We start from the raw sequence: 25,504 nt of genomic DNA, 5'->3' as shown, positions 1-25,504 counted from the left end.
ATGTCTGTGCAGGGAACCCTCCCACAGGGAGCGATTCACCCCTGAGCAGAGGGGGAGCCCAAGGTGGGTGCCACTGACGTCCCACAAGGCTGAGGGGAGTCTGCCAGGACTGGGGCCGTTTCAGCTTGGTCGTGGCTCACCTCGAGCCCCGCGGCTTCCGCTGGGGTACACCTCGGGGGGCTGGTCCATGGCCTGGGTCCGGGATCTCCCAGCATCCCGGCTGCTTGGCCAACTGCCCCCCTGCTTTGCTCCCCGCAGGCCCGGATGGACAGCCAGAGCGAAGCGGTAGCCATCCAGGCCATCCGGAACGCCCGAGGCAACTCCCTGTGTGTGGACTGCGGGGCACCGAGTAAGTCTCACTCCTGGGGGGCGGGCGGCTGCTCCCACACCGCGGCGCTGATGGGAAACTCTCCTCCCTCCCTTCCCCTAGACCCCACCTGGGCCAGCCTGAATCTGGGGGCGCTGATCTGCATCGAGTGCTCGGGCATTCACCGAAACCTGGGCACCCACCTGTCCCGGGTGCGCTCGCTGGACCTCGACGACTGGCCTCTGGAGCTCACCCTGGTGCTGACGTCCATCGGCAACGAGACGGCCAACAGCATTTGGGAGAAGAACACGCAGGGACGCCGGAAGCCCACCTGCGAGTCGTCCCGGTGAGCGCCCTCCCCCCCGCCCCACGCCCACCCCCGGGGGGCTGGGCAGGAGCTGCTGGGGAAAGAGGCAGAGAAGGGAGAGTGCAGCCCCCCTGTGGGGTTTGCCACTCGGCCGGTGTTTCCTGGGGGCGACAGCTAATGGCTCAGGAATGGGGGAGGAGGGGGTGATGCTGAAAGGCCCCTGGAAATAACAGGCCTCGCTCGCCTAGTAGGGCCCTGTGGGCACCAGCCTATGGGCATTACTAGCCTGCTGGGGGGTGGAGGTTGCAGGCATCATGGGTTGGGCACTGGGGGGTACCCAGTTCTGGGCACTGCAGGTCTCTAGGGGTACCCGGCTCTGGACTTTGCCCGGGGGGGGGGAGTACCCAGCTCTGGGCACTGCAGTTTCCTGGGGGTGCCTGGCTCCAGACACTGCAGATCCATGTGGGGTACCAGCTCCGGGCACTGGGGGTCCCTGGTTCCAGACTTTGCCCAGGTCCCTGGGGGGTACCTGGCTCCAGACACTGCAGGTCCCTGGGGGTCCCTGGTTCCAGATTTTGCCCAGGTCCCTGGGGGGTACCTGGCTCCAGGCACTGCAGGTCCCTGGGGGTCCCTGGGGGGTACCTGGCTCCAGGTACTGCAGGCCCCTGGGGGTCCCTGGGGGGTACCTGGCTCTGGGCACTGCAGGCCCCTGGGGGTACCTGGTTCCAGACTTTGCCCAGGTCCCTGGGGGGTACCTGGCTCCAGACACTGCAGGTCCCTGGGGGGTCCCTGGCTCCGGGCACTGCAGGCCCCTGGGGGTCCCTGGCTCCAGGCACTGCAGGCCCCTGGGGGTCCCTGGCTCCAGGCACTGCAGGCCCCTGCGGGGCACCTGGCTCCAGGCACTGCAGGCCCCTGTGGGGCACCTGGCTCCGGGCACTGCAGGCCCCTGGGGGGTACCTGGCTCCGGGCACTGCAGGCCCCTGGGGGGTACCTGGCGCCGGGCACTGCAGGTCCCTGGGGGGCACCTGGCTCCAGGCACTGCAGGCCCCTGGGGTACCTGGCTCCGGGCACTGCAGGCCCCTGGGGGGTACCTGGCTCCGGGCACTGCAGGCCCCTGGGGGGTACCTGGCTCCGGGCACTGCAGGCCCCTGGGGGTCCCTGGCTCCAGGCACTGCAGGCCCCTGGGGGTCCCTGGGGGGTACCTGGCTCCAGGCACTGCAGGCCCCTGGGGGTACCTGGCTCTGGGCACTGCAGGCCCCTGGGGGTCCCTGGCTCTGGGCTCTGCAGGCCCCTGGGGGTACCTGGCTCTGGGCACTGCAGGCCCCTGGGGGGTACCTGGCTCCGGGCACTGCAGGTCCCTGGGGGGTACCTGGCTCCGGGCACTGCAGGCCCCTGGGGGGTACCTGGCTCCGGGCACTGCAGGCCCCTGGGGGTCCCTGGGGGGTACCTGGCTCCAGGCACTGCAGGCCCCTGGGGGTACCTGGCTCTGGGCACTGCAGGCCCCTGGGGGTACCCAGCTCTGGGCTCTGCATCTCTGCCCAGCCTGTCTGCACTGCTGGGCACACATCACCGCCCGTGTGCGTCTCTCGCCGCAGGGAGGAGCGGGAGTCGTGGATCCGGGCGAAGTACGAGCAGCGGCTGTTCCTGGCCCCGTTCCCCAGCCCCGAGGTCCCGCTGGGGCAGCAGCTGTTCCGGGCCGTGCAGGAGAAGGACCTGGGCACGGTGCTGCTGCTGCTGGCGCACAGCACCAAGGAGCTGATCAACACCTGCTCCGGGGACAAGGACCGGCGCACGGCGCTGCACCTGGCCTGCGACCTGCCCCATGTGGTCATCACCCAGCTGCTGGTCTGGGTACGTCCGTCTGCCTGGGGCGCCGCGGGTCATGGGGGGCTGGGGGGGTCCGCTGCCCTCGCTCATAGCAAGCAGGGACCAGATGGGGAGGGGGCACCAGCACACTGGGCTCCCCCTGAGCTTGGCAGGGGCCCATGTGCCCCCCGGGCACTGCGGGCTGCGGGGCCGGGGTGCCAGCTGCAGGGCGTTCCAGCCACGAGCACGCTGATAGCCTGCGGTGATGTCACAAACCTGGGCATTGTGACATCACTGCCTGTTGCTCCGGCAATGGCTGTGACATCACTGGTTGTGCGGGTACCCAGAGACCTCTACGGGGTGGCCAGTCCAAGCCAGGGAGGGCTCCTGCCTTGCCAGGTAGAGCCCAGGGCGCTCCCCGAGCTGGACAGATGGGATCCTCCTTACCCCGCCCTGGGGGGGATGAGCCCCGATCGCCCAGCCTGAGGACCCCCCCGTGGCAGTGGCACATCCCGGGGCCCCGGCTGCTTGTTAGCCCGGGATTTCACCTGCCGGAGGGGCGATGCCATAGCGATGCCCGGCTCCGGGATCCCCCCGGGGGGTTGGTGCCCACTTCTGGGGCAGGCTAGCTCTGGTCCAGAGCCGCGCCCCTCATCCCCACCTCTCTGTCCGCAGTACGGCATCGAAGTGAAGGCCCGAGACGCGCTGGGCCACACGGCCCTTTTCTACGCCAGGCGAGCCGGGAGCCAGGAGTGCGCCGAGATCCTCCTGCAGCACGGCTGCCCCAGCGAGGGCCACGGCACCGCCGCCACGCCCGGCCTGCGCCGGAAAAGCAGCACCGCCAGCATGGGACGGTGTGACACTCGGACCGCCCTGGTATAGCCGGCCAGCCCCGCCAGACTGCCCCGTGCAGGGCCTCCGGGCTCAGCCCCGAGCGGAGGGGGAGACTGCCAGCGCCCCGGCCCTCTGCAGAGCCCTCCCCAGCGGGCTCCGGGCCTGCCTCGGGCCACCTGGACCGGGTGCGACGGAGCCCGAGCCCGACGCAGGGCTGGAGGGGAAGGACGCGGGGTTGGCCAGGGGACAACTTCAGTGACAGGCCCATCCCGCGCGGGCCGCACCTGCCGGACGCTGAAGGGACGTTCGGCCCAACGGGCCCAGCTTTTCCGGGCACGGCTGGCGAGGCGGGTGCCCAGGTGAGGCCACCCCTGGGTGCTGGCTGGGCAGGACGCCAGGCATCCCCATCCTCCGGCCAGTGTCAGACAATTTGTATTTTTGATGCTCTATTTATTACTCAGCCCCTGCTGGTGGGGCCCAATCTGTCCCTGTCTCCTCGGGGCCCCTGCTGCCCCTCACCCCAATCCATCCGAGGCCTCGCGTGTGGCTGGGCAGGGGATGGGAACACACAGGACAAAGAGAGGCAGCTTTTTCAGAGCACAGGACTGAGAGCCAGGACTCCTGGGTTCTGTTCCTGGCTCTGGGAGCGGAGTGGGGAGGGTCTAGTGGTCAGAGCACAGGGCCGGGAGCCAGGACTCCTGGGTTCTGTTCCTGGCTCTGGAAGCGGAGTGGGGAGGGTCTAGTGGTCAGAGCACAGGGCCGGGAGCCAGGACTCCTGAGTTCTGTTCCTGGCTCTGGGAATGGGGGGTCTAGTGGTCAGAGCACAGGGCCGGGAGCCAGGACTCCTGGGTTCTGTTCCTGGCTCTGGGAGCAGAGTGGGGAGGGTCTAGTGGTCAGAGCACAGGGCCGGGAGCCAGGACTCCTGGGTTCTGTTCCTGGCTCTGGGAGCAGAGTGGGGAGGGTCTAGTGGTCAGAGCACAGGGCCGGGAGCCAGGACTCCTGAGTTCTGTTCCTGGCTCTGGGAATGGGGGGTCTAGTGGTCAGAGCACAGGGCCGCGAGCCAGGACTCCTGGGTTCTGTTCCCAGCTCTGTCACTGAGTTGCCCTGTGACCCCCCGCGGGCCACACCCTCCCATCCTTGCCGTGGGGTTTAAGGACACGGCCGGGGTGGGGAGGGCTCCTTCGTTCCTGTCCGTAATGAGCTTTGCCGGTGAAATGTGCTGTGTTGTGCCAAGGTATTTGGGTTCTCAGCCTGCCCCGGGCCAGACAGGGACCCGCAGCAAGGGGAGGGGGCTGATGTTACCGGGGGTGGGGGGTGATGGGCCTGCAGCTGCCTCTGAGCTGGTGACCCCCTCACCCCAATCCATCCGATCCAGCTGCCATAGCCCTGAACCTCCAGTCCCTGTCCCCCCCATTAGTCCCCCTCCCATTCCATGAAGGGGGGAGGGGAAGCCTCTCGCCCTGCTCTCTGTCTCCACCATGGCGGGAGGTGGGGGGACAGCTGTGCCCCCACGGGGGGCTCCCAACTGGGTGCACTGGCCATGTGCAGACACCAGAGGGCGACAGTCTCCTCGCTACCGTTTTGTGAGGCGAGCGGGAGTGGGGCGGCGTGTGGGGCTGGACGCCGGGGTTCCACTGGGGTTTCCGGGAGGGGAGCGGGGGGGGCTGATGGGTTAAAGGGCGGGGCTGGGAATCAGGCCCTCTGGGTTGTATCATGGCTGTAGGAGGGGAGTGAGGTCCAATGAGTAGAGCGGGTGGGGGGACGGGAGAGGGCTGGGAGCCAGGACGCCTGGATTCTATCCCAGCCCTAGGAGGGGCGTGGGGGCTGGGAGCCAGGACGCCTGGGTTCTCCCTGCTGTAGAAAAGGGGGCCCCTGATGGCTCAGGCAGAGATGCAGGGCAGGTATCCCCTTGTTGTTTACCAGCAGGAGCACCCCCCCTCCCCTCCTCCGACGGAGGCGCCAACCCCTGCCCCCCCCACCCCCTCCTTGCCAGCCTGCGCCCACTGAGCCAGGCTCCCGTTTCATGCGCCAAACCCTGCCCCACGCCCGCCCTCCCAGCCAGCACCTCTCTGAAAAGCAGCATCTCATCCCAGTCACGGGCGAGCGGGGCGGGGGGGGGGCCTGGCATGGGGCATTGACAGCCCCTCCCTTGGGTCATCCATACAGGAGCTGGCACGGCACTGCCTTAGCGCCAGGCCCAGCTTTCAGCCCGTTCCTGTTGTACAAAGGCCCCGTCCCCTTGCCCCACCGCCCGGCCTTTCCCAGCCTCCTCTCGGGACTCTGGTTTAATTTATTTGCTTCTCCGAGCGTTTGGCTTGTGCCAGGAATCTCCCGCCCTCCCTCCGGCTGTCTCTCCGGCCAGGCTGGGTTGGCAGCATCTCCGGCACAATGTTTACACTCCGAAAGTGGCTGTTGTGAGTGACGTGGTGTCAGGCTTTATTTCGATACGTGATCAGGGTAATACAGACCCCCCCCCTCCCCGCGCGCACACACACACACGCGCACACCCCAATCGGCCGTCCCTGCCGCCGCCCGGGGCACTGGCTGGCACGTTACCCCCCAGTGCTGAGCTGACAGCCACTCCCGCTGGGTCTTGCTTTAATTCCAGGCCTGGGCGGGGGTTGAGCTTCGGGGGCCGGGGGGTGCAGGCCCAGTGGCTGAGCCTGACCGGGAGTTCAGTGGGCCGACAGCTCCGTGGCTCTCCGCTGGGCCCGCCGCCGGCCCCCCAGCTCTCCCCGGTTCTTCCAAACCAGCTGGGCGGCTCAGGTCATGAACATATGGCTACCGTGTTGCACGAAGAAAGCCTCGTCCTCCCTCTCTGCGCTGGCCCCGGGGGGGCAGAGCCAGGCCTAGGGGGCAGGGACGCTGCCCCGTCCCTCCGACCGCCAGCGCTGCCGTAGGCTCCGGGGGACGGGGCAACCAGTCTGAACCTGGTGTGGGGGGGAACTGACCGGCCTGCGCGGCATCGCAATGGCTCTACCCCTTGGGAGGCGGGTAGCGGATGTTGGCAGCGACGTGGGAGTCTGGGGGAGGAAGCAGCCTGCTGCAGGGTCCACGCCGGCCCCGGGTGTGGCTGGATCGTGGGGGGGTGTGTGCGTGTGGGGGGGGGGGCATGGCCAGCCGGCACTGACACCAGTGGCCGTGTACAGCGTTTTAATCTCTTGGATTGTAACTGTAAGTACGTAACAATGTCAGATTTAGAGCTGTAGCATGTGCTGGTTATTTGCGCTGGGAGCGACCCTTCCTGCAGAGCAAGCAGGGGCGGGCGCCGGGGGGGCCGGGGGCATCAGGCAGGGGAGTTGGGGGCCAACAGGCCCCCTGTAGCGCTCTCTGCGTCAGCGTTTTTGTTGCGCACAGGAAAGTGGCCCAGCGAAGCCGGGGGAGGCAGGGACTGATCTTCGTGCCGTGGCTGCCGAGGGCTCCGTGGCCAAGCAGCAGGAGCCACCCGCAGCCCTGCGTGGCACGAGCAAGGAAAATCGGAAGGGTGCCGGGGGGGGGTGGGGTTCTGAGGCTGCCAAAGGGGGGGGGCAGGGCTTGCGTCGCTGCCTTGCCCCCTGCTGGAACCAGGCACCAGGTCCTGAGCCTCCCCCGGCCGCTTATGGCCTTGGCGGGAGCAGCTGGGAATTCGCCGACGGGGCCCCAGCGAGTGGGTTCTCGCAGGCACCGAGGTTAGCGCACGCTGGCGCTGCCCTAGCACCCCCATGGGCAGCGGGCGGGGGGGAGGGGTCTGCCAGCTCAGGCAGCAAAGGGCAGAGTGGCAGGGACAGGGTGGGGGCTGACGGGAAACGGAGCCTCCTCCCTCCCTCCCCCCGGACAAACCCTCATTTCATCCAGAGGTAGCTAAAGAGAAGGGAGGTTTGTAATGACGACAGGACACCTTATATGTAGACAGGATCTGCCCCCCTTAGCTGGGGGCCCCCCAAACTCCCTCAGGGGTTGTGCCCAAGAACACCCTCCCCCCAAACCCACTGAGGTGCCCTGCCTGAGAGCCCCCCCTCCTCTGCTCTGAGCTCACGCTCCAGCGCCAAATACCCCCTCCCTCCCCTCTGTCGCCTTTATACGGCCCCTGGCACCATGGGCTCCAGGCACCGAGCACTGGTTCTAAAGCACCGTCGGTGTAACCCCGGCCCTTGGGGTTTCGCACCCTTCGCTGGCGTCCCTCCGCGGAGCCCCCGCCAGTCACCCCTCCCTGGGCTCCGTGCGGTTCCCGACCGTTAGAGCCGGCTGGTAGCGGGGCCGGTAGCCGTACGGGCGCAGGTGTCGGCTCAAGTATTCCAACATGTACATCTCCTCCGGGCTGATGTAGTGGAAGGAGATGGATAAATCCGAGCAGCTCTGGGGACCCTGTGGGGACGAGAACGAACCAAGCTCAGGCTGGCAGGGCCCGGGGGCTGCATCCCACCCTAGGCTGAGCGGGGCAGCCTTGGACCCAACACGGCTACACCCCGAGGGCAGCAATTGATGCCACCCTGCCCCAAGCCGCAGCCAGTCACAATTCCACACCCCCCCCCCCGAACCTTCGTGCCCTGATGCGCAGACGTCGGCCCAAGGATTCTGGTGCCATGCGGGGAGAGGCCGGCCGTGCAGCACAGCACATGGGGATAGGGGGGTCCCTTTAGGGCCGAAGGCATTTCATAGAATCATAGAAGATTAGGGTTGGAAGAGGCCTCAGGAGGTATCTAGTCCAACCCCCTGCTCAAAGCAGGACCAACACCAACTAAATCACCGCAGCCGAGGCTTTGTCAAGCTGGGCCTTATAAACATCTAAGGATGGAGATTCCACCACCTCCCTAGGGAACCCATTCCAGGGCTTCATCACCCTCCCAGTGAAAGAGTGTTTCCTAATATCCAACCTAGACCTCCCCCACTGCAACTTGAGACCAATGCTCCTTGTTCTGCCATCTGCCACCACTGAAAACACCTGAGCTCCATCCTCTTTGGAACCTCCTTTCAGGTAGCTGAAAGCAGCTATCAAATCCCCCCTCACTCTTCTCTTCTGCAGACTAAACAATCCCAGTTCCCTCAGCCTCTCCTTGTAAATCATGTGCTCCAGCCCCCTGATCATTTTTGTTGCCCTCCGCTGGACTCTCTCCAATTTGTCCACATCCCTTCTGTAGCGGGGGGACCAAAACTGGATGCAATACTCCAGGTGTGGCCTCACCGGTGCCGAATAGAGGGGAATAATCACTTCCCTTGATCTGCTGGCAATGCTCCTACTAATACAGCCCAATATGCCGTTGGCCTTTTTGGTAACAAGGGCCCACTGCTGACTCATAGCCAGCTTCTCATAGACTTTAAGGTCAGAAGGGACCATTATGATCATCTAGTCTGACCTCCTGCACAATGCAGGCCACAGAATCTTACCCATCCACTTCTATAACAAATCCTTAACCTATGTCTGAGTTACTGAAGTCCTCAAATTGTGGTTTGAAGACCTCAAGCTGCAGAGAATCCTCCAGCAAGTGACCCGTGCCCCACGCTGCAGAGGAAGGCGAAAAACCTCCAGGGCCTCTGCCAATCTGCCCTGGAGGCAAATTCCTTCCCGACCCCAAATATGGCTTGGCTCAACAGTGAAATCCTTGCTCGTCTTAAACACAAAAAAACAGCTTATAAGAAGTGGAAGATTGGACAAATAACCAGGGAGGAGTATAAAAGTATTGCTCAGGCATGCAGGAGTGAAATCAGGGAGGCCAAATCACACTTGGAGTTGCAGCTAGCCGGAGATGTTAGGAGTAACAAGAAGGGTTTCTTCAGGTATGTTAGCAACAAGAAGAAAGTCAAGGAAAATGTGGGCCCCTTGCTGAATGAGGGAGGCAACCTAGTGACAGAGGATGTGGAGAAAGCTAGTGTACTCAATGCTTTTTTTGCCTCTGTCTTCACAGACAAGGTCAGCTCCCAGACAGCTGCACTCTGCAGCACGGTAAGGGGAGGAGGTGACCAGCTCTCTGTGGGGAAAGAAGTAATTCGGGACTACTTAGAAAAGCTGGACGAGCACAAGTAAGCTGGACGAGCACAAGTCCATGGGGCCGGATGCGCTGCATCCGAGGGTGCTAAAGGAGTTGGCCGATGAGATTGCAGAGCTATTGGCCATTATCTTTGAAAAATCATGGCGATCGGGGGAGGTCCCGGATCATAGAATCATAGAATCATAGAATTCGAGATCAGAAGGGACCATTATGATCATCTAGTCTGACCTCCTGCAAGATGCAAGCCACATAAGCCAATCCACTGCGCCCCTGCCCCATGCTTCGGAGGAAGGCGAAAAACCTCCAGGGCCACTGCTAATCTACCCTGGAGGAAAATTCCTTCCCGACCCCAAATATGGCGGTCAGCTGAACCCCAAGCATGTGGGCAAGACTCTCCAGCCATACCCTCTGGAAAAAGGCTAACAATATCCTATCATTGACCCATTGTACTAATTACCAGTGTGGCACTTAATTGACCTATTGACTAAGCCCGTTATCCTATCATACCATCTCCTCCATAAACTTATCTAGCTTAATCTTAAAGTCATGGAGGTCCTTCGCCCCCACTGTTTCCTTCGGTAGGCTGTTCCAGAATTGCACTCCTCTGGAAAAAGGCTAATGTAGTGCCCATCTTTAAAAAAGGGAAGAAGGAAGATCCAGGGAACTACAGGCCAGTCAGTCTCACCTCAGCCCCTGGAAAAATCATGGAACAGGTCCTCAAGGAATCAATTCTGAACCACTTAAAGGAGGGGAAAGTGATCAGGAACAGTCAGCATGGATTCACCAAGGGCAAGTCATGCCTGACTAATCTAATTGCCTTCTATGGAGATAACCGGCTCTGTGGATGAGGGGAAAGCAGTGGATGTGCTATTTCTGGACTTTAGCAAAGCTTTTGATACAGTCTCCCACAGTATTCTTGCCAGCAAGTTAAAGAAGTATGGGCTGGATGAATGGACGGTAAGGTGGATAGAAAACTGGCTAGATGGTCGGGCTCAACGGGTAGTGATCAATGGTTCCATGTCTAGTTGGCAGCCGGTATCAAGTGGAGTGCCCCAAGGGTCGGTGCTGGGGCCAGTTTTATTCAATATCTTCATTAACGATCTGGAGGATGCTGTGGACTGCACCCTTAGCAAGTTTGCAGATGACACTAAACTGGGAGGAGTGGTTGATATGCTGGAGGGTAGGGATAGGATACAGAGGGACCTAGACAAATTAGAGGATTGGGCCAAAAGAAATATGATGAGGTTCAAAAAGGACAAGTGCAGAGTCCTGCACTTAGGACGGAAGAATCCCATGCACTGTTATAGACTAGGGACCGAATGGCTGGGCAGCAATTCTGCAGAAAAGGACCTAGGGGTTACGGTGGATGAAAAACTGAATATGAGTCAACAGTGTGCCCTTGTTGCCAAGAAGGCTAATGGCATTTTGGGTTGTATAAGTAGGGGCATTTCCAGCAGATCAAGGGATGTGATCATTCCCCTCTACTCAGCTTTGGTGAGGCCTCATTTGGAGTGCTGTGTCCAGTTTTGGGCCCCACACTACAAGAAGGATGTGGATAAATTGGAGAGAGTCCAGCGGAGGGCAACAAAAATGATTAGGGGGCTGGAGCACATGACTTATGAGGAGAGGCTGAGGGAACTGGGATGGTTTAGTCTGCAGAAGAGAAGAATGAGGGGGGATTTGATAGCTGCTTTCAACTACCTGAAACAGGGTTCCAAAGAGGATGGATCTAGATTGTTCTCAGTGGTAGAAGATGACAGAACAAGGAGTAATGGTCTCAAGTTGCAGAGTGGGAGGTTTAGGTTGGATATTAGGAAAAACTTTTTCACTAAGAGGGTGGTGAAGCACTGGAATGGGTTCCCTAGGTAGGTGGTGGAATCTCCTTCCTTAGAGGTTTTTAAGGTCAGGCTTGACAAAGCCCTGGCTGGGATGATTTAGTTGGGTTTGGTCCTGCTTTGAGCAGGGGGTTGGACTAGATACCTCCTGAGGTCCCTTCCAACCCTGAGATTCTATGATTCTATGGTGATCAGTTAAACCCTGAGCATGTGAGCAAGACTCACCAGCCAGCACCCAGGAAAGAATTCTCTGTAGTAACCCAGATCCCACCCATCTAACATGCCATCCCAGACCACTGGGCATACTTACCTGCTGATAATCAAAGATCAATTGCCAAATTAATTGCCAAAATTAGGCTATCCCATCATACCATCCCCTCCATAAACTTATCAAGCTTAGTCTTAAAGCCAGATATGTCTTTTGCCCCCACTACTCCCCTTGGAAGGCTGTTCCAGAACTTCACTCCTCTAATGGTTAGAAACCTTCGTCTAAGTTCAAGTCTAAACTTCCTAGTGTCCAGTTTATATCCATTTGTTCTTGTGTCCACATTGGTACTGAGCTTAAATAATTCCTCTCCCTCTTCTCCTCCACTGTTAGCCCCAGGGCCTTTCCTGCAGAACTGCTGCTTAGCCAGTCGGTCCCCAGCCTGTAGCGGTGCCTGGGATTCCTCCTGCCTAAGTGCAGGACTCTGCACTTGTCCTTGTTGAACCTCATCAGATTACAGGTCAACCCCCCACTCCCATGTCGCTTGCAAGTGTGGTCCCTGGGAATGGGCGACAGGGGATGGATCACGTGACGATTCCCTGTTTTGTTCAGTCCCTCTGGGGCACCCGGCACTGGCCGCTGTGGGGAGACAGGACACTGGGCTGGATGGGCCATTGGTCTGACCCAGTGTGGCTGTTCTTATGTTTAATACACTCACCGACCGGTCTGGAAAAAGCCCAGCAAGGCAGAAATGTTTTACCCGAATGAGCCGGTGACTAAGAGGGCCCATTAGTCACGCTACTGGCTCCTACAGCCTATTAAGGGTCTGGCTATAAAGGATTCATTTACATTATAACCATGTTGTTGCCGGGAGTGATAGGTGGTTAGAAGCTCCTCAGCGTTACGAGAAGTGCTAATAAAGGCTGGTCTGCTTCTGTGAACCCTTTATCAGGGGTTTACAAACAGCTCGGAGCGCAGCCCAGACAACGCCCTGCTGGAGAGATGGTGGCTCAGCCCTGCTACGTGAATTCAACCAACTCTGCTAGGAAGGAAACCGGCCCCGGGGGTTGGAGAGCTTATAACTGGGGGAAACAGCTGATCGGGACCACCAGCGTAAGAGACAGAATCCTGCCCCCCCCTGGCCTGCGAAGGGCTGCGCACCTCAACCGCTGAATGACTTTCTCCGGCCTGGGTTAAGCAGAGGTTCAGCACGCGGCTCATGAGGGTCCCCGCTGGCCTTAAAACCGCCCAAGGTGCTGGGGCTCGAACCCAGGATCTAAACGCATGAGCCAGCAGCCCCAGATCTGCTGGCCAAGGCAGCAGCAGGCTCGCGTGGTCCAGCCAGCACTGGGGGAAATGGGGGGGGGACAGAGCAGGACATCGAGCCCCACGGCATCCACACAGCGGCATCAGCACCATCTGTAGTGAGTGGGCGGAGCTGGGCTGGTGGGCGGAGCCAAGAACAGTGCTGGGAATCATGGGACCGTGACGGTCTGGTCTTAAGCGCTACGAGGCCCAGTGTTCCTCTGACCGGGCCACCCGCCTCTCGGCTGCCCCCCACTCCCACCCCGAGCCGGGACTCCCGGACACTCACCAGCAGGATGGGGTAGAAGGAGTAGGTGGGATAATAGTAATCGCGCCGGAGATTCTCCATCAAGTGCCTCTCTGGGGGGAAGGGGTGGAAGGTCTCCTGCCCCTTGGTGTCCCGGGTGTCCCCCGCCTGCACCCCCACCTTCTCCATGCACTGGCCCAGCGCCAGGTCCTCCACCGGGCTGGTGTGGGTGCACACCTGGGTCCTGACGCCCTCCACGAAGCGCCTCAGGGCCTCCTTGCTGAGGACGTAGCCGGCCCCGCCGCTCATGTAGCCCTGCTTGACGAAGGGCTTGAAGCGCTTCCCGAAGTAGACGGGCTCCTCGGGCGTGTGGTTGGCCAGCAGCCAGCGCAGGTTGTCCAGCACCACGAAGGTGTCGTCGTCCGCCTTGAGGAACCAGTCGGCCTGCTCCAGGTGGTGCCGGTGGACGTACTGGAAGGCCCGGATGGTTTTCCAGTACAGCTGGTCCCGGCCTTCCTTGACGTCCAGCCCCACGGTGGGGAAGCCGTCGTCCCGCACCGAGCTCATGAACAGCACCACATTGCAGTGCCGCGTCCACGTGGCCTGGACGTGCCGGGCCTTGGTCGCCAGGTTGCTGGGGCCCGTCATGACCCAGCACAGGATCCGCACCTTGTTGTACAGCTCGGCCGCAGTCGCATTGTCCTCCACTGGGAACAGAAGGGCAACGCCTGATTTCCAGGGCCCTACCAAATTCACGGTCCATTTTGGTCACAGTCAGAGGATTTTAAAAATTGTAAATTTCATGAGCTCAGCTATTTAAATCTGAAATTTCACTGTGTTGGAACTGTGGGGGTCCTGACCCAAAAATGGGTTGTGTGTGTGTGTGTGCGGGGGAACCCCAGGATTATTGTAGCGGGGTTGCAGTATTGCCACCCTTACTTCTGTGCTGCCGCTGGCAGCGGCACTGCCTTCAGAGCTGGGCGGCCGGAGAGCGGTGGCTGCTGGCCGGGAGTCGAGCTCCAAAGGCAGCGCCGCTCGGGTACTCTACACCCCATGAGAGATAAGGGGGCAGAGTGTGTGACGAAGTGGGAATGGTCTTAATGGTTTCTCTGCGGACCGCGTGGGTGCCTGTGATGCAGCAGGGCGAGGGGAGTATTGACCTGGGAAGGTTGCAGGGGAGTTTTGCTGGGACTGTTTGCATTGGGGATGGGAGACTTTCCTTAAAACCAGATACCTGAGCATGTAACATGAGAACCGGGATGGGGCTTGGAGCCAGGTGACACCTTTGCCCGGGAAATGGACAAAGGGTGGGGGAGGAGCCAGGGGGAGGCTGGGCCAGACGGCTGGAGGGAGTTTCAGTTTGGAGCTGGCTGGGAAAAGAGAGGGGAGCCCAGATGGGGCTCTGGCCTCCCTGGGGCCCCCCAAGATGGACCTGACTGAGGGGGTCTTGTTGTCTGTACCTGCAAGACCTGTCCTGGACTGTGTTCCTGTCGGCTAAATAAACCTGCTGTGTTACTGGCTGGCTGAGAGTCCCGGTGAATTGCAGGAAGCCGCAGGGTGCAGAGCCCTGACTCCCCCACACTCTGTGATACAGCGGTCCCACAGGCCCAGGCTGCACCCCGGGGATCCCACAGGGCAGGTGCCATCAAAGCCCTGCACAGCGAGGCGGGGGAAATACACGGCTTGGTGCACTGAGCAAGATTTGCATTTCATACACTGCTGTAAAGATTGGATGGGAGGCTTTAAGCCTGGTGGCTAAGGACAGTCAGGAGGTGGCTACCGGTTCATTATTTTCTGTTTGCTTATTTCGGGAAAGGGAGGTAGGGACAGAAAAGCCGGAAAATGAGTGAAAGCGGTGAAGCGATTGCGCAGCTGGAGCGTTTTAGGCTGCAGGTTGCAGAAAAAGAGAGAGAGCACCAGAGACTATTGCAGCCGATTTAGTTGGGGGTTGGCCCTGCTTTGAGCAGGGGGTTGGACTAGATACCTCCCGAGCTCCCTTCCAACCCTGCTAGTCTGTGAGTCTATGATTGAACTGAAAGAACTGGAGATAAATGAGAAGGAAAGAGAAAGAGCGTGAAGACACCAGCTGAACCTGCTACAGAAGCAGAACCCACTGACCCCAGCAATTCCCATCACTCCACAAATCCACAGTTGGGACCACTTGTGTCCTGCTTACAACGAGGCAGATGATATGGCTGAATATCCGACCACCGTTGAAAGGCCGCGAGCAGCGTTTGAAATCCCTGATGATAAGAGAGTTCCTACCCTGATTGCGAAATTAACTAGCAACGCTCTGAATGTAGTCAATGAAATGCCTATTGAGGATGCTTTAGACTATTGTAAATTCAAAAACACTGTTTTGCGAAGGTTTCCAATCCCCCCCTGAGTTACATTTAGGAATCTTAAGCGGGATATTGGTCCGAGTAATGGGGGATTTAAACCCGGCGGGGAGGGAGGATCCCGTTTGATCTCTGGCAAAAAGGAGACTGGCTGGGAGCTCACCTTCCCAGAGCCGTTCCTCTAACTCTCATCCCAAATAGTCTGTAAAAACAGAAGAGCCCAAAAGGTACCGGCCGTGAAATGCCACTGATCACCTGAGGAATAAACGCCCTGTGCTAGGAGGAAGCAGGCAACCAATAGCTCATGTTAGTTCTGCTGTCCGCCACACAGACAACCCCCAGGCGACTGAAACCCGTCAGGTTGGTTTGGTGAGGTCAGCCTCTGCAGAACCAGCTATGGAGCACGTTACGGCTGTCGGAGTGAATGGCAGGGAATGCTTGGGGCAGGGGGCTACAGGGGCCCAGACCTCTCTGGTTAAGCAGAGCGTGGTCCCAAAGGCTAGTGTATTACCTGGCCAAAGGGCGGAGATGGTGCGGGGGGGCGAAAGCAGCTTCCTCGTACCACTGGCTAAAATCCATGTGCCGTGGGAAGGTTTGGAACGTGGGGGTAATGGAACACCTCCTAGGCGCCCTGCTTCTGGGAAAGGGTTTTTTCCGTGTAGCTCAGGTTACATTATTTGCCTGCAGCAGGAGGGAGTTTCATGCTGCCCCCCCCCCCCCCAGGGAAAGGGTACGGGCTCAGGAACTGCTGAGGGAAGAGGGGAGCGGCCGGGGGAAGCCACATGCTTGCAGGTGGGAGGGTGGCTGAGACCAACTCCTGCACTGCAACTGGAGGCAGCACCACCTCAGGAAGGGCTGGGGGGTGTGACGCCAGCCAGGGAGAGAACTGACAGCAGGTTGCAGCTGAACCAGAGACAGACCCCGCTCTAGGGAGCAGAGAGGAGCCCAGGGAAGGGGCAGGGATTGGAATCTCAGAAACCACTGAGGTGGGAGAGGATTCCTGTGACTCCGTAACACAGGGAAGCAGGGTGCTTCCAAGTATGGGAGAGCCAGAGACTAGCTCCTTTCCAGCAGAAGGCAGCATGCCTCAGGATCGGGGGCAGGAGGGGGGTGTCAGTGACCAGGGAAACTGTCCCAGTTGCTAGCTGGCAGTGTTGCAGCTGAACAAGGGACAGACCCCTTCCTAGAGAGCCCGGAGAAGTGTGCTTTAGAAGGGGGCCCAGATGAGGAAACGGGGGTAGGAATAGTGGGGGGTACAGGAATGTCTCCTCAGTGGTCACTTGGGAGAGGATGCACAGGGCTGAATGGCTGGGTCAACATCTGTGCACCCGGGTGTGGCGAAGTGGGAATGTTCTTGGTGTGTTCTTTGAATGCTGAGTGGGGAGTGTTGACCTGGGAAGGTTGCAGGGGAGTTTGGGGGGGACTGGCTGCATTGGGGAAGGGAGGATACCTGAGCACGTAACATGAGAACCCAGGTGGGGGGTTGGAGGCCAGGTAACACCTCTGCCTGGAAACTGGACAAAGGACACAAAGGCTGGGGGAGGAGCCGGGGGGAGGCTGAGTGAGAGGCTGGGGGGAGTTTCAGTTTGCAGCTGGCTCGGGACAGGGATTGAAGTGCAGACGTGGGTGTCTGGCTCGCTGGGCCCCAGAATGGACCCGGCTGAGGGGGTCCCGTTCTCTGTACCTACAAGCTCTGTGTTAGACCCTGTTCCTGTCATCTAATAAACCTCTGTGTTACTGGCTGGCTGAGAGTCACGTCTGACTGCGCAGTGGGGGTGCAGGACCCCCTGGCTACCCCAGAACCCCGCCTGGGCGGACTCGCTGGGGGAAGCGCACGGAGGGGCAGAGGACGCTGAATGCTCCAAGGTCAGACCCAGGAAGGTGAAGCCGTGTGAGCTTCTTGCCCTGGAGCCAGTCTGCTCCACGGGAGAGGAGGCTCCCCAAAGTCCTGCCTGGCTTTGTGGGGAGCAATTCCAGAGCATCGCCCGGGGACTCCGTGACACCAGGCACTCAGCCTGTGACCCAGGTTTTAAGAGGGAACAGTGTACCTGACCTCCTGGAGGGGAGCAGTCACACAGCTGACCTCTCAGGGACAGAGAAAGGGGTGGCAGAGGGCACCTCCATCCAGGTCCCGGTTTTTCAGGATGCTGTTTCTGATAAGTTTTTGGGACGTAACTGTGTCTCTTTAAATCAAGAGGCAGCTCCAATGCCTGTGATAAGAGAGGAGTTGGAACCAGGAAATTGCCAGGTGCTAGTTTGCCAGAATACAAATGACCCAGCTGACAGAGGGGGGGTGTTTTCCCCCAGGCTGGTGAGAGACAGCGCAGCTATGGGGAAGCTGCTGGGAGAAGGTGAATCTGATCAAAGGGTAAACACACCTGGCCCAGAGGGCACAGATCACAGCCCTCTAGGAAAGGGGGCAGGGAAGGACTCAGTGCTGGGAGGGGGGGACACAGGGTAACCCCAAAAAGGAAGGTGGATGTTTTGCATTTGTAAAGTCCTGGGGTTGGGAGCCAGCTCCCCGAAGGGCCACCCAACATGCAGGATCCCCCTGGATCCCTGTCTTGCCAGACCCTGAGGTACCAAAATCCCAGAAACAGGATTAAAGTAAGAAGCCAGGCAGCAGGGAACACTGGAGGGAGGGAAAGAAAAGCCAGTGACTGATTACGTGGTAACGAACGAGTAACGAACAAACCAGCATCGAACCCGACTCGCTGAACAGAGGACGTGGTATCATAAAGATACTTGTAAACGCCCAGCGGTGATAAAAATGTCGACATTAATGTTACCTCTTGGGATAAGAACTTTGATGCCCAACGTTAAACCTTGGGATAAGATACATGAGGCACAATTTTGGGGATGAGCTTTGGGACGTGCTAGAAATGGTCATTGGGGACACCTGTCATATTAAGACATTTTTATGATAAGGCCGCTTCTCAGTTAATACCTGTAAACAGATTTAAACCTCACCACAGCAGAGAAACCCTAACGAATCTGGTTTGCTGTGTGAAGGAGGAAACCGCCTGACCTAGATGGCTGGATGCCAAAAGAACCACAACGCAAACTGCCTTCCGGATAGTCAGTGACTAACCCTCTAAGGGGCGGGAGGTGTGACATTCTATACCTGGGGGGAGCACCCTGGAACCCCCATATTCCTCATGTATAAAGCATGTCATGTGAGGTATCAGGGAAATGTTATGCTCTGCTGAAAGCCGTGGTTCTATCTCAATATTGTGACAGGATCGGGCCAGATGGCTACAGGAGAGTGATCCTATTGGGATCCAGGAACTGGATGAGCGGAGCCCGCCCACTGCTAAAGGATCCCCCCAGCCTAAGGGGAGGATCCACTGGGCCTGGAAGCCAAACGATCCCAGGGGACAGCTAAGGAGATAACAGGAACAGGAGTGCAGGCAAAGGGTCAGACGCAAGGAATCTGAGCTGCAGGAGCGTGATCCAAGGCAGATATATTAGCCTCAGATTAAGCAGGTCCCTTTCCCCTGGGTAACAGGGACAGTTCCAAAACAAGCAGGAACTTCCTGGAACCAATCAAGGCAGGCAGGCTAATTAGGACACCTGGAGCCAGTTAAGAAGCTGCTAGAATCCATGAAGACAGGCAGGTTCATTGGGGCACCTGGTTTCAAAAGGGCCTCGCGTCAGTCGGTGAGGGGCACGCAAGCAGCAGGGTGTGGGTGTGCTGCTGGAGGACTGAGGTGCACAAAGGCTGCCTGGCCCCAGGAGGAAGGGCCTGAGATGAGGATAAAGTGTTGGGAGGAGGCCGTGGGGATGTAGTCACACAGGTGCGCCCTTCCCCGGCTGCACGGGGCCCTGCATGTTACAAACAGCTGTGAGCCACAGGGCTCGAACCCGGAGTAGAGGGCGGGCCCAGGTTCCTCTCAACTCCCTGTTGGATACAGGAGGAATTGACCTGGACTGTGGGTCCCACCAGAGGAGAAGGTCCCTGGCCTGGCCCCCGACCCACTAGATTGTTCTCCTCCCTTTCCCCAGGCTGGCCAGCGCTGAGCTGCGCTGAGTGAACGGCCGGTTAGAACTGAGGGCTGCCGTCGAGCTCTGAGGCGAGCAAATCCGCCAATAAGTGCAGGGGCCACCGAGGCGGAGGAGGGACTTTGGCACAATACGTATCTCATTAGTGCGGTCGTGGTGCTGCACGTTGGGGAATCAGCCAAATATTCGCTCTCCGGAGACAACAGCAAGGAAAGTAGCCAACACCCGGGCAGGTGTCAACCAACCATCAACGCCCATTGTCCTGCAAGGGAGCTGCAATCCAGGGACTCGCCTCCATAAGGCCACACCAAGGGAATTGCTCAACCTGGCCTGGAGACTCAGCGACGCACCCAGACATGCCTGGGCGTGTGGTCTCCAAGCACGTCCACTTAGGGCTTGTTTACACTGGCACTTCCCAGTGCTGCAAAAACACCCCCCTCCCCCCCGCGCGAGCGCTGCACGTTTCAGCGCCGTCAAGGGCCAGTGTAAACAGTGCCCCAGCGCTGGGAGCTATTCCCCGCCTGGGGGTGGGTTTGACGTCCCCAGTGAAGACCTGCCCTCAGGGTATAAAACAGAACACAGGGGCCCCATGCTTGGCCTTTCTCCCTCCCCCACCTGTGCTGCAAGCAACAAGGACGCTCAGGAGACTCCAAGAGGAGACTGGCCCAGGTTTCAAGGGTGAAACCTGCCCTCTATGAACGGCAATAGCCAGTGGGGTGAGAAAACCTGCGTAATCTAAAGGTTGCCCAGTCCAATAAGGTTGAGAGTTTAGACCGTGGGCTGATCTCTGCTTTTCTTTTGGTAACTAACTCTGACCTTTTTGCCTATCACTTAAAATCTCTCTTTTGTAGTCAATAAACTTCTTTTACCGTTTCTCTTTACCCGTGAGTTTGCCTGACGTGTTTGGTAAATCTGCTCAGGTTTGCAGCGGCTGCTGTACGTCCACTTTCCATTGATGACGTGGTGAACCAATTAATACGTTTGCCCTGCTCGTCTTGGGCGGTGCAAGACGGTAGATTCCTGGGCTACGGTGCTGGGGGCTGGGGGGATCTGGCTGGTGCCTTTCTCTGTGTGATTCACGAGTGGCTCAGGGAGCACTTGTGCAATCCAGCTGGGTGTGGGGCTCGCAGTGCAAGGATATTTTGCGCTCTAGGCGAAACTTCCACCTTGCACCCTCCTCTCCCCTGATCATCGCTTATTATAAACTTGCAAAAATGAATACTGCATAATGTGGCACGGTTCATTAGAATTAGAGTCACAGAAGATCAGGGTTGGAAGGGACCTCAGGAGGTATCTAGTCCAACCCCCTGCTCAAAGTAGGACCAATTCCCAACGAAATCATCCCAGCCAGGGCTTTGTCAAGCCTGACCTTAAAAACCTCTAAGGAAGGAGATTCCACCACCTCCCTAGGGAACCCATTCCAGTGCTTCACCACCCTCCTAGGGAAAAAGTGTTTCCTAATATCCAACCTAGACCTCCCCCACTGCAACTTGAGACTATTGCTCCTTGTTCTGTCATCTGCCACCGCTGAGAACAGCCCAGCTCCATCCTCTTTGGAACCCCCTTTCAGGTAGTTGAAAGCAGAGAGGGAGCAATAACTGTATTAAGATGTGGCCTGTGAAAAAAGTCTGAGAAACCTTGACTTAAATTTCTTTGGTGACATGATATAATATCCAGTATTGCCAACCTCACACATTCAGAACTGGTGAGCTGGGCCCCCACAAAACCACTCGCTAGCCGACCTATCAGCCCTCATCCTCAAAGGAAACCTGCAAAACGCTTTTCAAAAGATGAGCCTGGGAGCTTGAATGCTAGACATTAAAAATCATGCTCCTCATAAAGATACCGGATTTGTGGTTAATTACAACAATTTGCAACCCACTAATCTCCCCTTTTGTCCTGGGATTACAAGGGAGTTAAGGGGCTACTTCCAGGGCTGGTGCAACCATTTAGGTGACTTAGGCAGTCGCCTAGGGTGCTGGCATTTGGGGGGGCGACATTTTCTTCAGCAGCGACCACGGCGGCCGTATCTTTGGCCACCCCAGTCGCCGCCGGCATTTAGGCGGAGGGAGCTGGGGCAGGGGGGTGCCTCAGGGCGGAGGGTGGGGGGTGGGGAGCTGCTGCAAGGGGGGCACCTCAGGGTGGAGGAGGGGAGCTGCTCCAGGGGCGGAGGGGGCTCAGGGCAGGGGCGCGGCGGGGGGAGGGCGCAAGGTGGAAGTTTCGCCTAGGGTGCAGAACATCCTTGCACCGGCCCTGGCTACTTCACCGTGAATGGGCCCCTTGAATATGTGCTAACTACTTGTGCTAAACTATGTTAGATCTAGTGTTTAGCTGTGACACTGCTAGTACCTTTTCAGACCTGAAAAAGAACTCGGTGTAGCTGGAAAGCTTGCCCAGCCTGGCGCCTCCCCCAGGGGGCTCCTGCAGCGGATGCACACAGGCAGGAGCCCTCGTGCGCCCCCACAGCTCCCCCTTGCCGCGCTCAGGCTCTGCGGCTCCCGGAGCAGGCTCGGGGCCCCGCGGCCAGGCGGTGACGGCGGCTCACATGCCTAGGAGCCGCAGAGCCCGAGTGCGGCCAGGGGGCAGCTGGGGGGGCGCACGGGGGCTGCTGCCTGCATGCATCTGCTGCAGCCTGCAGGAGTGGGAGGGTCGCTGGGCCGCAGCCTGGGCAGGAGGGGCGGGGGGGCGCGGCTGCGCCCTGATAGTGGCGCCGACGCCTTTGCAGGCGTGCTGCCCCCCTGCGCCGGGCCGGCTCCTCCATGGCTGGGGCTCGCTGCCTTTTTGGCGCCCCCAACCACTTGGCGTCCTAAGCAACCGCCTAGTTTGCCTAGTGGTTGCACCGGCCCTGTCCACATGCGGTTATGCTGAGTGAGCACAGCACCCGGAGGGGGTTGCTGCTTGTCACTAGCAAGGCATTGTGAGAGACAGCCCAGGCTGGAGAGTTAAGGGGGTACAGTGGTCCCAGGTTTGCGCCCTGAGGATCCCGTCAGAGGTGCCTGCAGCCGCAGCACAGAAGTGCGGGCGGCCTGGTATGGTGTTAGCACCTTTACTTCTGCACTGTTGCCTTCAGAGCTGGGCCCTCAGCCAGCAGCTGCCATTCTCCAGCCACCCGGCTCTGTAGGCAGCGCAGAAGTACGGGTGGCCGTACCGCGAACCCCCTACGATAACCCCCTTTTGGGTCAGGATCCCCAGTTTGAGAACCGCTGGTCTCCCCCGTGAAATCTGTATAGTGCAGGGTAAAAGCACTCAACAGACCAGTTTTCACGGTCTGTGATGCAGTTTTCATGGCCGTGAATTTGGGAGGGCCCTGTTTATTTCCCAGCACGGAGACTCGGCCATTTCCATCCCCCTACTCCCACGTAATGGCCCTTCGGCCAGGCCGGCTGCATTACAGCCTCCTCTGCGACGGAGGCGAGGGGACAGTCCTGGCTGAACGCCAAGGTTGCGGAGATTCCTCGCCTTGCACCGGTGCCTGGCTCCTGTCCACAGAGCTCTGCCTGGCCGCTGATCTCAAAGCCCCATGAATTTGGGAGGGAGGGTTTTTTTTTCCCAGCACGGAGCCTCGGCCATTTCCATCCCCCTACTCCCACGTAATGGCCCTTCGGCCAGGCTGGCTGCGACGGAGGCGAGGGGACAGTCCTGGCTGAACGCCGAGGTTGCGGAGATTCCTCGCCTTGCACCGGTGCCTGGCTCCTGTCCCTGTGCGCACTAATAACGCTTACAGAGCTCTGCCTGGCCGCTGATCTCAAAGCCCCTAGTCACTGAGAGCACCGCCCTTAGCCCCATTTTGCAGATGGAGAAACCGAGGCTCAGCGAGAGGCAGGCATTTGCCCCAGGTCACCCATCAGGCCAGTGGCAGAGACACCAATAAAACGACATCTCCTGATGCCCAGGCCAGTGGTGACCCAGTGGGCCACACTGCCTCTGTACATTCCCCAGGACCAGTGAAATGTGCACAGACAACCCTGGGAGGGGGATTTCCCCGAGCCAGGTCTGGTGGGGAGGGGTCAGCTATGGCATTAGAAAAACTGTGTCCATCCCTCACCTGAGTGGGGATGATAGTCGTGGGGTCTTCGCACCGTCGCTGACGTGCTCTGCTCTGTCCTGAAGGTGTAGATGAAGGTAAATCCTATGGCAAACCCCATGACCATGCCTAGGCAAAGCCACAGCTCTTGTGTCCTGGGGCGGAGCTTCATGGTGAGGCGGCACATCCGATCTGTATGAGGTGACCCAGAATAAGCAGCCTGCCCACGACGCAGGAGTCCCTGCTAGTGCTGGCAGCGAGCAAGGGGCCCACGCAGAGCCGGCTCCCGCCCCCACAAAGCTCTCTGCACATCCAAGGAAATACTTATTGCAACGCCATGTGGTTGGCCTGCGGAACTCCTTGCCACATGACTGTCTGAGGCCAAGCATTCAAAGCAGGATTGGACATTGCAATGGGTCACAAGTGTTAGGCTAGTTAATGCTGGCAGATTCTGGAAGGGACATGAAACCACCTGCTTTAATCTTTGTTAGACACCAGCGAGAGACAGAATTTGGGGCGGGGACTGACTGGGGCGGTTCTCGCAAATTCCTCAGAAGCGTCTGGTGCCAGGCACTGTCAGACTCAGTTCTGAGCCAGTCTGGCCATTGCTTTGTCCCTGTGGGTCGGTATCTGCCGAAAGGTTTCGCGGAACCACCTTGCGTTCAATGAACTTACAGCCAGTCACAGGCAGGGCTTTGATGGCACCTGCCCTGTGGGGGTCCCCGGTCTTCCAGGGTCTGTGGTTGCATACGGGGCTTTCAGGCTCTCTGCCGCAGAGCTGGCGCCCCGAGAGAACCCCCGTCTAAGCCAGGGCTTCTGGGTTCATTGCTCCTGGCCAGCTGGCTTCCCCGGCCTGCCCGAGTCCTGAGCCCGGGCAGCAAGCCGGCCCAGTGTCTGGAGACGCCGGGGTGCTCGGGCCGTGTGCCTGGGGGTGCTCTGGGATTACGGATGTGAAACTGACAAGGATCACGTCAGTTTCATGCTGCCAGGTCCCCAGGGAACACTATTCCACTTAAATTGGTCTGGGTCCAAATCGGAACCTAACAAAACATAGAAACTCCCCGCGATCCGGGACCCTGCGTTTTGTCCACGTCTCGGAGGGTGGAGGGGGGGCACCTGGGACACATGCTGGGTCAAGATGCTGCCTGGTTCCTGAGTCCCCAACAGCTGCTCCTGTGCTCAGCCCCGATCTCCTCCCACGTCTCATCTGAGCACCCAGGCCCCCCTACCCCCCAGCCCCTCTTTGTCTCTATCACCTGCCACCTTTTGTCTTGGCACCGATCCACCGGGATGATGCATCCCCTGTAGCAGCACGCGCAGACCTCCCGCACCAATCTCACAACACCCCGACCACAACTGAGAGCGGGTTGGGTCTCTGATCGGGCGTCCGCAAGGAGAGATTAAAAAAGAGACTTCCTCCGGCCGGGCACAGCTCACGGGGACCGACTAGGTGCTGAGTTCCTAGAATAAACGCTGCCTCCTGCCCAGAACCCACCAACCACGTCTGGTAGCCAGGCACGGCCTGAAACCTGCACCCTCCGCCGGGCTGTAGCCCTGAAGGTGCGAGGGGTCCGTCTGTCTAGGGATTGCTTATCTCGCTTCCCTCCCCCTCTGTGGGGGACCACTGTCCCCTCGCCAGCCCCAGAGCCAGGTCAGGGTGTATTGGGGTCCCTGGATGCTGTTTGGCTCTGGGATCCCTGTGTGTGGGGGAATAGTGGCTACCCCGGTGCTGCCATATCACCGGGGCCTGGGCCAGTGAAGGCAGGTGAGTGTGTCTGTCCCCTCCTGCACAGGGCAGACTTGGGCTCGGGGTGCTGCACCCTCGTCATTTGCTCACCCTTATCCTCCTGCACATCAGCAAAGGGACTGGCTCCTCCTGCTTGGGCTGCGGCTCTGGCTCCTGGTCTCATTCCTGCCGAGGGATAGGCAGACATCGCGGAGGCTGCAGCTTCGCCTCCTTGGGGAGCAGCAAAGAGACTGACCTTGCGCTGGAAGTGTGCACCCAGGAGAGCCGCACGTCACGGCAACTACACCCAAGCCCCACCCCGGAGTCCCTCCCACATACTGTGGCACCAGGGCCTGGCACCGAACGCTCCCGAGGAGCCTGCTCTGATGCACCTACAGGCCATGGGAACCCAAGAGCAGAGGGACAAGGCCAGGGGCTCCCAGGGCTCCGCTCCGGGAGCAAACACGGTTCCACTGGGATCTTCGCTCTCAGCTGGATGTGCTGAGGGGCAGGGTCCCATCTAGGGGGACCCCCAGCCGGTGCCCCTGTGGCACAAACACATGGCGCCGGGCGGTGGGCAGCAGCTGTCTGCACCGGGGGG

General features: G+C 59.5%; 2 protein-coding genes across 3 annotated transcripts in view; one reads left to right on the top strand and one right to left on the bottom strand.

Moving 5' to 3' along the window:
* AGAP2 (ArfGAP with GTPase domain, ankyrin repeat and PH domain 2) overlaps window positions 1–3,975 on the top strand; it is a 33,388-nt gene extending 29,413 nt beyond the window's left edge. Inside the window, exons 16-19 of one of the 2 annotated variants that reach the window (XM_039514799.1) lie at window positions 259–349; window positions 431–653; window positions 2,210–2,465; window positions 3,096–3,975. In XM_039514799.1, the coding sequence (XP_039370733.1) occupies window positions 259–349; window positions 431–653; window positions 2,210–2,465; window positions 3,096–3,302 (777 nt within the window). In that variant the 3' untranslated portion in view covers window positions 3,303–3,975. The remainder of the gene's footprint in view (window positions 1–258; window positions 350–430; window positions 654–2,209; window positions 2,466–3,095) is intronic. The other variant, XM_039514800.1, reaches the window with a different exon arrangement.
* Window positions 3,976–7,418: 3,443 nt separating this feature from the next.
* Window positions 7,419–25,124, bottom strand: LOC120390838 (glycoprotein-N-acetylgalactosamine 3-beta-galactosyltransferase 1-B-like). The gene is made up of 4 exons (XM_039513751.1): window positions 25,015–25,124; window positions 23,199–23,369; window positions 12,855–13,519; window positions 7,419–7,598 (listed from the first exon to the last, which is right to left on the bottom strand). Exons 1-4 carry the CDS (start codon window positions 25,109–25,111, stop codon window positions 7,434–7,436), a joined length of 1,098 nt encoding a protein of 365 aa, XP_039369685.1. The 5' UTR covers window positions 25,112–25,124; the 3' UTR covers window positions 7,419–7,433.
* Between the last annotated feature and the right edge of the window lie 380 nt (window positions 25,125–25,504).

Source organism: Mauremys reevesii, linkage group 25 (assembly GCF_016161935.1).
Source record: "Mauremys reevesii isolate NIE-2019 linkage group 25, ASM1616193v1, whole genome shotgun sequence".
Taxonomy (NCBI): Eukaryota; Metazoa; Chordata; order Testudines; family Geoemydidae; genus Mauremys; species Mauremys reevesii.
Note: the sequence above shows the minus strand (reverse complement) of the source record. Positions and strands in the feature narration are given on the sequence as shown.